At 40.9% G+C, this 14,838-nt stretch overlaps 1 protein-coding gene across 1 annotated transcript in view; it reads left to right on the top strand.

The window, feature by feature from the left end:
- Positions 1–14,481, top strand: part of LOC104271442 (A disintegrin and metalloproteinase with thrombospondin motifs 12-like) — a gene marked incomplete at its 3' end in the record, with an annotated part of 40,679 nt that extends 26,198 nt beyond the window's left edge. The window contains exons 11-14 of the mRNA XM_009866108.1: positions 46–179; positions 8,594–8,714; positions 12,740–12,984; positions 14,340–14,481. Coding sequence (XP_009864410.1) covers positions 46–179; positions 8,594–8,714; positions 12,740–12,984; positions 14,340–14,481 — 642 coding nt within the window. The remainder of the gene's footprint in view (positions 1–45; positions 180–8,593; positions 8,715–12,739; positions 12,985–14,339) is intronic.
- Positions 14,482–14,838: the final 357 nt, after the last annotated feature.

Below are 14,838 nucleotides of genomic sequence, written 5' to 3'. Positions count from 1 at the left end.
TGCTGAAGTATTTTCTCAGAAAGTATCTGGTTTTTTTCCTTTCAGCAAACCCCTGTGAGCTCCACTGTCGCCCCGTAGACGGCCATTTTTCAGACAAGATGCTTGATGCAGTCACTGATGGTACTCCCTGCTTTGAAGGAAGGCATAGCCGAGATATCTGTATTAATGGCATGTGTAAGGTAGTGGGTATGTTTGCATGTTTCTTTCTTTACAATTTTATTTTAGAAAGTTATGGGAAAAATGTTTAGCAAATTTTGTTTGAGGATCGAGGCCAGGTACTCCATTTTACCACATTTTTAATGATCATGGAAACAAGTTTATACAAACGGCTTTTTCAAGTAGACATAAGTGTCATTTCCATCCTTTTTAATGAATCCATTAGACTAAATGCTTATTACTTCTGGTACCTTTTAAGTTCTATCTTCTTCTGTTATTTTAAAACATCAGTTTAAGCAAATCTGTTTCTGATGAGATGCTTTCACAAAAGATTGTAGCTTTAGGGCTGTAATTGGTTTCACTACTCTTTTTTTTAATGAAAATGCAGTTTATCGTTACACATAATGTAACAGTTCTGAACAGACTTGTGATAGCTTCGGATGTTTGCACTTGAGGGCAGTAAAAATTAGTTTAGTTTACAACAGTAAATTGAATAATGCCACACAATGACATAACAGGCAAACACAGAGCATATAGTTCAATAACATTCTGTTTATTGAAGAGTAAGGAGTTCTCTGCATATTCTCCTGTGATAGTAGGTTTCCAGGTTTTTGACTGGAAAAGGGGAAACAGAACCTCCCTTTTTTAAAAGGGAAAAAAGCAAGACCCAGGAAGCTACAGGCCAGTCAGTCTCACTTCTGTGCCTGGCAGGATCATGGAGCAGACCCTCCTGGAAACTATGGTAGGGCACTTTGAAAATAAGGAAGTGATCGGTGAGAGCCAGCATGGCTTCACTAAGGGCAAATCATGCGTGACAAATTTGATGGCCTTCTAACAGTGGGACTACAATGTCAGTGGGTAAAGGAAGAGCAACTGATGTCATCCACCTCGACTTGTGCAGAGCATTTGACAGTGGCCTACATGACATCTTGGTCTCCATATTGGAGAGGCATGGATTTGACAGATGGGCCACTCAGTGGATAAGGAATTGGCTGGATGATCACACTCAGATAGTTGTGGTGAATGGTTTGATGTCTGATTGGAGTGATTAGTGGTGTTCCTCAGGGGCTGATGTTGGGACCGGTACTGTTTAACATCTCTGTTGGTGGCATGGACAGTGAGATCGAGTGCACATTCAGCAACTTTACCAGTGACGCCAAGCTGTGTGGTGCAGTCAACACACTGGAGGGAAGGGATGACATCCGGGGGGACCTGGACAGGCTGGAGAGGTGGGCCCAGGCCAACCTCAAGAAGTTCAGCAAGACCAAGTGCAAGGTCCTGCACCTGAGTTGAGGCAGTCCCAACCACAAGTACAGGCTGGGTGATAAGTGGATTGAGAGCTGCCCTGCAGAAGAGGACTGTAGATGTTGATGGATGAAAAACTGAATATGAGCCAGCATTGTGTGCTTGCAGCCCAGAAGGCCAATGTCATCCTGGGCTGCATCAAAAGGACCTTCTCCATTGGGCCAAGGGATGTGGTTCTGCTCTTCTGCTCTGCTCTCGTAAGACCCCACCTGCAGTTATGGGTTCATCTCTGGAGCCCCCAACATAAAAGGGACATGTGCCTGTTGGAGCAAGTCTGGAGGAGGCTACAAAAATGAACAAGGGATTGGAGCACCTTCCCTACAAGGACAGAGACACCTGACAGCAGCCTTCCAGTACCTGAAGGGGGCTACAGGAAAGCTGAGGAGGGACTCTTCATCAGGGAGTGTGGTGACAGGACAAGGGGTAATGGTTTCCAAATGAAAGAGGGTAGATTTAGGTTTGACATTAGGAAGAAATTCGTTACGATGAGAGTGGTGAGACACTGGACGAGTTTGCCCAGAGCCACCTCTGTGGATCCATCCACTTTGGATGGGGCTTTAAGCAACTTGGTCGAGTGGGAAGTGTCCCTGCTTTTCAAAAAAAATTTCCTCCAAGGTGCTGGTGCTATCGTAAATACTGTTTTGTCAGCATTTCACATGTGTACTACTGCTTCACATCTTCTCACAAACAGATTTAATTGGAGTCAGAATCACAGAGTGAAGAATATAATCATGCAACTGCCACAATTGAGACCAAGTGATGAATAGGTAACCCAAGTATCTCACATTTCTGAAAGACAGTATGCTTTTATCTGAAATAGATACCCAACATAACAGTTAAGAAGAACCTTTTTTCAGTATCTCCATATAATTCACTAGTATTTCAGTCCAGCTAATTAAACACAATACATACATTACAGGTCACAGTGAATAAATCTGGAAATGCATTTAATATAATTAGTCCGGTACATCATTCTTTTACCTCTGATAGCAGCATGTTGCTAATGATGTGAAAAAGGAATTCACAAACATTATTGGCAATGTCTGTTAAAGCCCTGTTCTGGTTTTCAGTGCCTTATCTCAGAAAAGCACTTCACATTTGTTCTAAGAACTAAAATAACACTTCACCTAGGTTGAAAATTAAGCAAAAAATTAAAATTGTGAGATGTTGTACATTAGATCCACTGTTCATTTTGCTCACGTTTGTTTGGTTTTAACAACCAAGCTCAGAGTTTTCCTGGTGGATATACCAAAGCAAGATAGATAGACTCCAGTTCGGTCAAGATTTCACCTGATTTTGTAGTTTTCTGTGGTTTTCTTTGGAGTATTCAGAGCAATTGTCTTACCTTGATGGCTAAATGTGGATTGTAATACCTCATTTTAGCTGCCTGAGGTATACTGGATGCTTTCCTAGCCACCTTGGCAAGCCCATAAAGTGCATCTTCAGGTAGGAAGCAAGTACAGACAGAACTGGCGCTGATTCTCTCTGTCCTTAAAATTTTACCAATATATGGGTCCTAGTTTTTTAGGAGTGCTGCCTGTGCCTCAGTGCAGATGGAAGCCTCACTGGTGAGCTGTTACTCATGTGGTGTTCCATTAGAACTTGACTCATCAATTCAATGACAAGTTAAAATTGTTATCTCGTTCGAGGGCCTGGCATATAAAATAACTGGGTCCTCTCTCAGCTTTGTCCTTACACAGAAGAGGAGCTCCCTAAACACATATTATGTAGGTAAATCACTCCATGATGGAACCAGTGGCTGCAAAGGGGGATCCCAAAGCTACATACCTGCAGTTGCAATCATGGTTTTTTCCCGGCTGTGCTAATAAGGGCGAGAGATGCAGTTCCCTTCATCCTTTTGTTGTATTTGCACCTAACATGGCCTTCCTTCAGATACCTTCTTAGACGCCCTCCTATCATGTTGTCTGACTTAGAAACACCTTTGAGTGGAAGAAGTCAACAAAGTCCGTCAGGAATTTAATCTAAAATCATCAGTATATACCATGACTGTTTTGCTGTTTAACTATATTCCTCTGCATTCACCTTGAGCGTCACTTTTTAAACACTTAGAATATCGTTAAAGCACTGTTGTGGCTCAAGCCGACTGGGACAAAGAACCACAGGGTCTCCAGCTCACTCCTCCCCCACTGCCATTTCAACAGTGATGTGAAGGGAGACAATTCAACTAAAAAGGCTCAGGGGTTTGAGTTTAAGGATAGGGAGACTAATGATGTACTGTTTAAGATGATGGGTAAAGAACCAGAGCTACTTGGGAACAAAAACATAGATTTAATTCACCACCACCATTCACAAAGTAGGATAATAAGAGGAATACATCAGTAAATATGACCTGATCTTAAACACACTTCACCCCCAACCTCTCCCATCTCCCTGCCTACCTCCTCTCCCCATCAGTGCAAGGGGCACAGGAGGTGAGGGGTGCAGTGCATCTGGCCATTACTTATTGTCCATGGCAGCTCCTTCTTGAGAAAGAGGGCTCCTCGTAGTCTCTCCTTCCTGCTGCGTGGTGTCCACCTCACAGGAGGCAATCCTCTTCCTCCGTGAGTGTCCATCGGAGCCATAGATCACTTCGGGCACATCCCCTGCTGACGCTCGGTCTCTCTCCCCTCTGGCATGGGGCTCTGTATATACCCGTTCATCCTGGATGTCCTCGCCACCATCAGTTCCCCAGCTGGCAGGCAGTCACCTTCCTGACATCTCAGCCACCAGAGGCTTCAGGGAAAGGTCCTGCTCTGGCAGCCTCCTCCCTCTCCCTCTCCTCTGGGACTCTTCTTCCCCTCTTTCTTCTCAGGGCGATGTTCCCTGGTTCTCCTCTCACCTGCCCCAGGACACCTCTTAAATACCTTGATGGAAGGTGGGGTCACCTCTTAAATACCTTGATGGCAGAGGCACTGATTGGCCTGGCCCTGGCTAGAGACAAGTCCAGTTCTGCCTGGGGGTGAGGGAGACTCTCGAAGTTTCACCCCTACTTTTTACAAAAAAGCCCATCAGACTCAAACCCATGACAAGCACATATCCCATCTTCCTGATACATCCCAAGTACACTGTTATTCTTACTAGAGGAGTCATTTCCTCCCCTAGTGTTAATAAGCAGAGATGCTGCCACCAGAGTATTTTTGTCGAGCACTGACATATACATGACTGAGGAGTTTGGTTAACTACAAGCCATGACATGATCTAAGAGTGAAAGCTTACATGATGTATGCGCTGAGAGCGTGCAGACACTGGGTGTGGATGACCTGGTATATCTACTGTTTCTGGCAAACACTTAGGCACAGAATTTTAATTCGCTTTATAGGCCTTCAGTCACACAAATCTGTGAGCTGTTCTCTGTGGTAATTCACAATTGTTGAGAGATTAACATTGTATTGGAGGACTACACAGCTGTGTAGTACTAGAGTGGAAAGTGTTTTTTTTTCTTTTGCTGCAAAGCAGATTGAACATCTCAGATTTTTTGTAGTAGCTTTACTACCTCTTACTATAGTTCAAACTCCTCCTCCCACTGCCTGCCCAACAGGACATTGCTTCAGACACATCTAGATGAATGGTAAGAGCAACAGGCACATCAGGATGCATTTTTCCCCATTCAAGGCAATGTCACAATCAACATGACATTAACATGATGTCATTATTTGGAGAAATGATTTCGTTATTGGGAGACCATTGGCAAGAACGAACGGAAGGAAGAGCCTTAGCTCTAAAAGCACAATGTACCTTTGCTATTTAGACAGTACATCCAGGCCATACCCTTCAGCGGCAGCGAGGACTTTTTGTATCTGCCCCCCTGCTGCCAATCTGACACAGAAGTCTCTACCCCTGGAAGTGGCAAAAAGGGTAATATCTCTGGCTGTTCTTCCTTTAGTCACTGAGCAGCAGGAAGGAAATTGTTCATCCTTCCTATAATGCAGCCAGGAAATTCAGGTCATTATTTGTGCCTCCGCAGTGTGTGCAGGCACCAGAAATAAAAGCTGGTCTCAGGTGCATCGAAAAAGCTCTTGGTGAATGTGGCAATGGCAGAGGGCCACGTAGAGGGATGTTAATTTGCACTGCACATGCTGTGGCACACAGTGGTTGCTGTAGCACAGCATGTTTCACGGGCAGAGTGTGCACAAGGACTTCTGTTTGCAGAAGAATCAGAGCTTAATTGCTGGTGGATTTTTCTTGTTTTATAACCTGCATTTAGTCTCCAGATCCCTTTTAACAGGCAATTTGTCAGAAATTTGAGGCATGTTTTTCAAGGCAGCCTTAGAAATACGGCTACTGCATATCTAGAATGATCAGAAGAATGAGGAAAGGAAGTAAAACAAAAGAGGAAGCATCTAGAAATTAATCTGATGGATGACAAAAACAATGTGGTATTCACTGGAGCAGGAAAGTAAAAAATGGCCTGGAAATTTAAAGTTCATGCAAATGTGCTTAAAATGAATGACTACTGGAGCTGTTTGCTCTGACAAGGCCTTATGTGGCCTGTACAATGGGGCCCTGCCACCAGAGTTCAAGATCATTGCACCACCAGCAGCAACCTAGAGCTAATGAGTAAAATGAAGGCTTTATTTACTGTGACACAGTAAATTGCCTGCTCTGCCACAGTTTTCTGTAGTGCTTCATTCTTGGGGCACCCACCCCCACCATGTGTGTAGGTAAGACTGTGTTGTCCAATCAGGTACAAACTATATTTCAAATATTAGAGGGAGAGCAAAATACAAGTTTCTGTGGTTGTAAGTGGAAGGGACAAAGGCATTCCCTTTGTGTCAAAGCCGTGTCATATTTTGGTACCATGGATGTGTTGCTGAAGGAAATGTATGGCCAAGTGAGAAAGATCTGAGCTGATTCTGACTGTGTTGGTACAGAGTCCAGCCCGTGTAAAGACGGTAATTGGCAACCCAAAGGCAGGAAGGTGATGATCCTGTGGTGGTGCTGCTGGACTCTTCTGCTAGTGCCAGTGCAGTAGGTTAGGATTAACTTGTTTAACATTTCAGGATTTTTGCACTACACAGTACTCACAAGGCAAGTACGCTCAGTGGTGTTAATTTCAAAATGTCTGACTGACAGCCTGAACTAGAGAAATTATTTCTGTGTGCAACCTTTCCAACAGTTGTGAACAGTAAAGATGAAGAGAAACCTTTTCAAGGATATATATTTTCTGCCAGAAAACGCTAATTTAGCAGAAATGATACAATTTGAAGACAAGTCTCTTTTATACAGAAGTTCAAAGGTGAAGGTCCAAAACACTCATTAATAGTATGAGAGTGGAAAATGAAATGGAAGTGTTCCATTTCCAGATTTTTTTCCAATTTTCTGTTTAATAGTGAACATATGGATAGAATAGAAAATAAACTTCAACTTTCAGGACTCCCTAGAGAAGCTAGTTTCTCCTGTGGTCTAATAATAAACCTAATAACAAGAACTTTACTGTGTGTAAATGATTAACAAATGTTCTGATAGTGCAGTAAATATAATGCAGAATGCATCTCAGTTAGAAAATAGCTACACACTACCTATTTAAATTCTTAGGAAGTGTTGAATATAAACTGCAGTGCATCTGTAGATAGCAAGTGGAGAGTCACATCTGAGCTCCTGGCAAGACCTGGGCTCCTGCACTTATCGCAGTGGCATCTGTGTACTTTGTATACTTCATTAAATCTATCCTTGGTCAAATAACTACATGGTTGGAGGCAATGAGGCAGACACAGTAGCATGTGCTTATCTCTGTAACATTCTGTACTGCTCATACACGTGCTCTTTGTCTGTCTGTGTGAAAGATATTACAGAACTTTCCCTATTTTGAAAGTAGCCTTCACTGAAAGGAGAGAGAAGCTGAGGCTGTTGCAGAACCTTCTGGCATAGCCCTTTTTTTGAGAGCAGGTATCAAAGATGGTGGGTAGATGTTGGCATTAAGTGATGGATGAGTCTTTTTTGAGTCTTCTGTAAAATCACAAGTGATTCAGTTTAACACAGTTTGTAACTTGAGGCCTTTTCTTGCTTCTGTTTTTGCAACTTCTCTAGCTATTCATTAAATCACTAAGAAAAGTTCAGATGTTTCTTGAGCTGAAAATGACAGAAAACTATTAGAGAATGAAGGAGCCTTTATACCTAGATTAGTCTGATAGATGGATTTTCCTGCCAGAAGCTTACGGAAGATTAAAGTAGCTGATGTACTGAAGGTAAAATAACATCAGACCTAAAAGAGAGGATACCCAGATTTTCATACATCAAGAGACTGTTGAGAGAAATTGGCATGTTGCACCTGAAAGCTTATTTTGAGAAAAATAATCTGAGAAAAGCTTTACTTACCACCAGACTTATGGCTATTCATCTAAATCTCAGGCCTACAGATACCTTAGATACCTTAGGTGTTGCACATTAGGCTGAGTTCTGCAGCCTTGCTAGTTTTTAAAGAGAGGCAAAAACCGCCTCAAAACCAAGTAAAGGTTTTGGTGAAGTTTAAAGGCTTTAGCACGCGGATTTTTTGGTTTGGGCAAGGAAAAAGGTTTTGTCCTGACTCAGTATTAATAATTTTTTCTCTCACTTTCTCCCTGTATCAAGCATCAACTGGAAAATCATTCTTCACCAGAATATTCTCGACCCATTCTCCTATGCTGGCAAGCTGGAGAAGCAGCTTTCAGGATATAAAACTTCAGGCCTGGTGAAGAGTTTCTTTTTTTGCCAGAAGGGTTTGACTGAAGTAGAGGTTCTGATGGCCACAAAAAGCTGATACAGATTTCAGTGCTGTTACTACATTATATTCCTGGAAGTCCATGGATGATTCTATGACATGAGAAAGAAGACACAAATCCCAGATGTATTGGCTAGTCCTAGATGTTGAGGCCATTTGGATGGCACATTTCCATTTCATGTAACTGGTCACTACTGTATGCTTCATGATATAGAGGTGGTTTGCTTGTTTGTTTTTCACCTTCATATAATGCAGGAGTTTGACCTAGATATAACAATCTCGACTGTTAATTTATTTATATAGGATATATACTCTTCCACAAAATTGACTCTCCCCCTTCTCAGAAGAGCAGAGTACACTGAAGGCAGCGATACATGAGTTCTGAGTATTTGATTGTGGAGGCTGTACTTATTCTGAAACTGTTTTTCTTTCTAGACTGTAGGCTGTGATTATGAGATAAATTCCAACGCAACCGAAGACCAGTGTGGAGTTTGCCTTGGCAATGGCTCTGCTTGTCGTACAGTGAAGATGTTATTTAATCAAAGTGAAGGATTTGGTAAAATGGGTTCTTGTTTTAAACTCTTCAGTTGATGAAGTAATTTCTGTACACAAAAAGGCTTAAACGCTTCTCTTTGCAAACTGAATGACTGATCTGTGTAGAAAGTTGTGAATGGATGTTTCAGAATGAATCATGCTTCTGCCAGAAAACATCTATGGTTTGTGCTTTTTAAGTTCACCTTGTGTAGTAAAACTTATGTCAGAGACCAACAGCCCTACACAAGTTACTCTGATAATAGTAAAAGCCAAAATAGCAAGTGCATTTACAAAATTAATGTAATTTACCACCTTGGAAAATGTGCAGGAAATCTCTAGACAGTGTAAAGCACCAAGAAAATGCTAAAGCGAGTGTGTTGGGCATTCATTTCTAAGTGTCAGAGATCAGGTGTGTGTAGGGACAAATAAATTTTCTAACTTTCACTACAAGGGGACAATGCATTTAAATTTATGAAAATTAGGAAATAAGGAATTGTGCAAAGTAGAGGTGTCTTTGCTAAGCATGGTGCAACATTAGGTGCACATCAATCCTGTGAAGGGCTGAATTTTCGCAGCGTTATGGGCAAACAAGGAAACTATGGCTGTACTCACCCTAACCTGAAGGTTTATCCTGGTCCTGTTACCTCCTGACTAGCTTGGCCAGGACTGAATCAACATGTGTCATGGTCTTCCTGCTGTCCCTTTTTCCTTTTCATGTAACCAAAATGCAGAGAGGGATTTGGCACATGCCTGAACCTACCCCCAAGGTAGTGTCTGGACATAGCCATGATGCAAATACTGATTTGGAGACTGGAGGGTCCTCTGGATCGTCACTTAGGAGACTTCCTCTAGACTGTAGTTTTTTCCCATTACCATCACACACTGCAGTGCTCCCTCTGTTCTATGAGAAGGCTGTATGCAACCATACCATGGCTTGCAAACCTGAAATGCCACCAGGAGCCTGTGTTTTCCATGTAATGTTCTTGTGGTAGTGCCTAGAGCCTGGCTTAGAAGAAAATTTTGCTTCAAGAACATGTATTTTTAAGAGAGAAGCTTGCAGATACAACAAATTGGAGAGCGGGATGTGAGCTGTTGTGATGAGGAGTAATAGCCAGATCTGAGTATCATCTGATCTGCAAAACTGTGCAAACCACCCGACTGAAATTACTCACAGCAATGGGAAAAGGGAAACAAGCTCTTTTGTGGTAAAGCTGTGTCTACAGCAAGGATTGCATGAATTTATTCCTTTTTACTCTCGTCCATGTTAAGAACATATAGGTTTAATTTTAATTAAAAAGGGCAAGGTTAATAGCGTCTGAGAGTTCCCATTTCATGGATATGTGGGTAGTGCGCACAATGTGGATGCTCCAGGATTTAATGAGCACAGCATGTAGGTTAGACGTATGACATTTTGACAGTTATTGAATCTCAGATCTCTAGATCCTTATCAGATGAAACCATATAACCAGAAACAATTATATAAACACCACTCACATAATTTTTAAACAAAAATTTATTATGTTGCTTGCTGCTGATTAGCTTTGCTTTCAGAAGCAGATAACATTCATTGGGAATTAGTGTGGTTCTAGGAAATCAGGAGCTAATTTAGCTAGTCAAAGAAGGGAGGGACAGGGAGAAGGGAGTGTGGTATGTTGACTAAATGGTAATATCTATCCCCAGACATTTGCAACACATTTAAAATGAGGTTTGTAAGCAACAGCAGGTGATTCAGACAAAAATAATTATGCAAAAATTTGAGAGGATACAGATTTTTATATTACAGCAGAAATAAAATTATTTTTATTGTTTTTGTATTTGGGTTTGAACAAATGTTATTCTAATTACATTAAAAAACTAAACAAAAAAAAACCTACTGGAAAAGGAAACCTGTGTTGCACAGCCAAGCTGTCAGGACATGACACAATTAAGATTTACCATGCTGTGTTAATTTGGCCCACTTGTGAGTATGCCTTCTAATCAAGTCTTCAGTTACATGATCACACACTGTGTTCAAAACATATCTCCTCTGTACTGAATGAATATAACATTTAGGAGAATTGTTAGACCTTGGTTACTTGTAATAAACCTAGACTAATGGTTTTCTGTAATAGAAGTTGTTCAGTAATTGTCCACGTTTTTCTTATTCCCCAAGTTTATGAACAACTTTGTATTTCCACAGTCAGTCTAGGAAACTTGCAAAAGATGACATCCAGTAAACTCTTCCTCTTGAACACTGGGAAAAAAATAATAATTAACATATTATTCATGTCATTAGGAAGGGCCTGAAATAGAGAGATCCTTTTTCGTACCATAAACAATATATGACATTAGAACCAATACTTTCACCACACAAAAGAGCTGCAAAGAAAATTCAGATGTTAAAGGTTTTGGGGCACTTATTTAGGACAGTAGGCTGTTGTACAGCATATAAGTACTTCTGGTAGGTGTAGAGCGTTGATACTAAGATCGTTTAGTATGCCCAGTATGGTTTATCTCACTCATGCGCATGAGCAGTCAAACACTATTAGCTTACTTCACAAGAAAATTAAACAGAATGTGGGTCTCAAAATTTATGTTATGACCTCAGTAGTGTGTGATGTGAACTGAGGAGCCACATTTCCCTGGTGTGAGCTAAACAGAACCCATTCTGTTCAGTGGTTTTACTTTTCAGCTCAGTCTCTTTTATGATGCTGCACTTTCTGAAGTTTATTGCATATTTTTGCAGACAGTGTCTGCTTCTAGAAGCGATAACACCTGATGTTTATAGTTACTACCAAGGGTTGGTATGTCAAAAGGCTCTTCCTTCTACTTACTCGTAGAGTGTCCATGGTCGCTGCTGGATCTTGTGTAACACATTGGGGGTGCAAGAAAGCAAAAAATTGCACCTCGTGGGAAGAGTGGTCAGGACAGCACAGGTGATCAACAAAACTATTCCATATATGTCATACTCAGTATGAAGCCGAGGAATCAGGGGGTTAAGCTCTCTGCCTCTAATGACTGGCATCCAGGGAGGACTCTGTCCAGTCTTCTGCCTTTGATGCTCATCCTGAGTTTTCAAATCCAACTCCTGGATGCAGCTCCCCTCTGCCACTGAGCCTGGGCCTTCCTCGGTGCCGCCTGCTCTGCAGCATCAGTGAGGACTGCTGTCAGGAGGAGGAGGTCGAGTTCAATATTGGTTTCAATATCCAATTTCTAAAGCTCAGCCAGGAGCAGTAGCAACAAAGCTGTCTGAGTTTGTGTTCAAATTTCTGTGTTAACTTTCTATTTTTTTACCATTCAGTAGCAATAGCAATGGTAGTTCCCTGTAAGGTAAAAAGCACAGAGCCTGATATACATTGCCTGTGAATGAAATTCTGTAATACATGCTCCAGATTCATTCGTAACACACATACTAAAAAGCTCTTTTTGCAGGTGACTCTATACATGAAATCAGTTGAACTTCTTTAGGAAAACCAGAACTTTATAAAAATGTGTTCAACTCATGTAGTAATTTGACACATTTGAAAAAACGTTTTTTGTCGCAAGACTCTCTACGAGAAACAGTCATGGGCAAGTTAAGTGACTTAAGAGAAGGCACATGGAATTACGTACATTCTTGTACATTGGCGTCAGATGAAAACGTTTCTTGCAAATTGAAAAGACCTTTCCCGCAACAGACTGTTAACTTGCTAGGACTCCCGGGCATTGCTTCACGTTACTCACATTGCAGCATGCCTTTATAACTATAGCCTTTAGCTATAGTTATAGAGATGCTGGTGCTCATCTGCGGAGTAAATTTCCCCCAGTGCAGCTCAGAAAATCATTCACCTCCATGTCCCTTCTGAATGTCACCATCATTGCCTAAACACAGTGCTTATCTGTATTCCCCAACTGATGCTGAAAAACCTGACTTGGAAAGTCATGCTATTAACTGACTGAAATACAAGCTTTGTGACGACACATTTGTACATAATTTCAAGCAAAGCTGATATGTTAATAATCTTATACATAAGTGAAATGCAATACAGTTTTTGTCATTCACCTCCATGAACCTTTCCTGTCTCTTAGGATACGTTGATATTGGGCTAATTCCAAAAGGTGCAAGGGGGATCAAAGTCGTGGAAGTTGCAGAAGCAGGAAATTTCCTTGCTGTGCGAAGCAAAGACCCAGAAAAATATTACCTGAATGGAGGCTTTATTATCCAGTGGAATGGTGAATACAAAGTGGCTGGCACAGTATTTCAGTATGACAGAACAGGGGATCTAGAAAATCTGACTGCTCCAGGACCGACCAATGAATCAATATGGATTCAGGTAAAGTAGGAGATCACTGGGTTTGCATGGCAGCAGAATATGCTAGGGATCTGAAAGTGAGGCTGGAAAAATGTATGTATTTTTATATAAACCACTCTGTGAGCATGCTGTCTTGCAAAACTCAGTTGAGCTCTTGCAGAGAAACAAACTCTTTGCTTGACAGACTTGTTCATCCTGCCTGAAAATAGGTGTCCAGTATCACAGTCTGATGATTTTTAAACACTGGCATAATCTAGTGCTTCCTCTAGGATAGGGATCATGTCAGTCCGTTGCCCAAACTTCCTAGACTCTTGTGCCGTCTTAGAACAATATGTGGCTGAGATGCAAACCAGATGAAAAGTACCTGCTTAATACAAAAAGGGAGCTGATACCAAGTGGTGAACAGCAAGAGTTGGGGAACACTGATGGCAGTTACAGCTTACACTGAGCAAGAAAATACAGCATTAGATAGATGGGTTCATAGATTATGAAAGTGAAATGGATCCAGTTAACATCCACGGAGGTTGCTCTCTTTTGTTTCTTTTATGTCACTTTATAGATTCTAACTTAAACGTAACCAGCTTCTGTTGATTCTTCAGAAAAAGCTTTAAACTGCCTCTTTGTTTTCCAAATATATCTTTCCTGGCTTGTTTGACTTTGTATCAACCAGGCAATTAAAAGAAGTATTGGTGGTGTGATGAGAGCCACTTTAACACTTTAAATGTCTGATGAGAAGGCACATCTAATGGGTGCTCGATTTTCACCGTCAGTAACAAGGTCAAGGAAACAATTAGAAGGAGGAGAAGTTCATTGCTGAAGTCTTTTATCCCTTGATGATGTTTTTCTTAGCTCCCTCTCATCAGACAAACAGTAAATCTCAAGTGGCTCTTCTCGTATGGAATTTTCCTTCTCAATCCAGAAACAGTGAAAAATAATATTAAAGCTGTGTCTGAATAAAGTCTGTAATTTTCTGACCTTTTGGTTGTTTTGTAACAGCTATTTCAGAAGGATAGGGAAATTAAAATTAATAATAGTGATAGGCAGTAGCTCTTAGTCAGCAGCACATTTGGCAGTGCCTTGGATGGACTTTGCATTATCTATTCTTACAGTCAATACAATACCAATTACGCTGACCCACTTACTCTCACCTGTGCTAGCAAAAGTGCATTGCGAATGACTATGTCTTAGAAAGATAATTTATGCCACTGCTGGTGTGCAAATAGAAGTTTTGTCAGTCTGCTTTTCGAAACTGGTAGTAAGCTCCGAAATGGGCTGATTTAAACGTTGCCAGTTCTGCTGTTTTCACCCTTTGAAAGCTTTGAGACAGCAGATTACAAAAATCTTAAATAATTAAATAAACCACACTATTTTTCCAGCTACTTTTTCAAGAAACTAATCCTGGAATTAAGTATGAATATACTGTACGTAAAGAAGAAAGTCATGAGAATGAGATTGGAGAACCAGAGTATTTTTGGCAGTATGGAGAATGGACAGCTTGCAGCGTTACCTGTGGAAGAGGTAATTCCTCACTTCCTTTGCTCTTACTGGCAAATTTAGTCTTCAATTTATTCAGATGGTGTCCTCACGGAAGTAAGGTTCTTTAATCTGCGTTTGGTGGAAGATTAGATCACATGGTTACAATAGTGTATTTTGTCTTTAAAATGAAAAGTTATTAAATAATTTAAGGAGACGTCCTCTGAAATTCTCAAAATCTGCAAATCAAGATGAAGAACTACAGATTTCTTTTCCTTATAATTTGTTATCAATATTATTCACAATAACTCTACATACCAGCAATAGTTATTTATGACCTACTCTTGCTTCCCTACTGCATCTTTCCAATATGTTAACTACAAAAAATACTCTTCATTTCTA

Source organism: Apaloderma vittatum, unplaced genomic scaffold (assembly GCF_000703405.1).
Source record: "Apaloderma vittatum isolate BGI_N311 unplaced genomic scaffold, ASM70340v1 scaffold1803, whole genome shotgun sequence".
In the NCBI taxonomy this organism is placed as follows: Eukaryota; Metazoa; Chordata; class Aves; order Trogoniformes; family Trogonidae; genus Apaloderma; species Apaloderma vittatum.
Note: the sequence above shows the minus strand (reverse complement) of the source record. Positions and strands in the feature narration are given on the sequence as shown.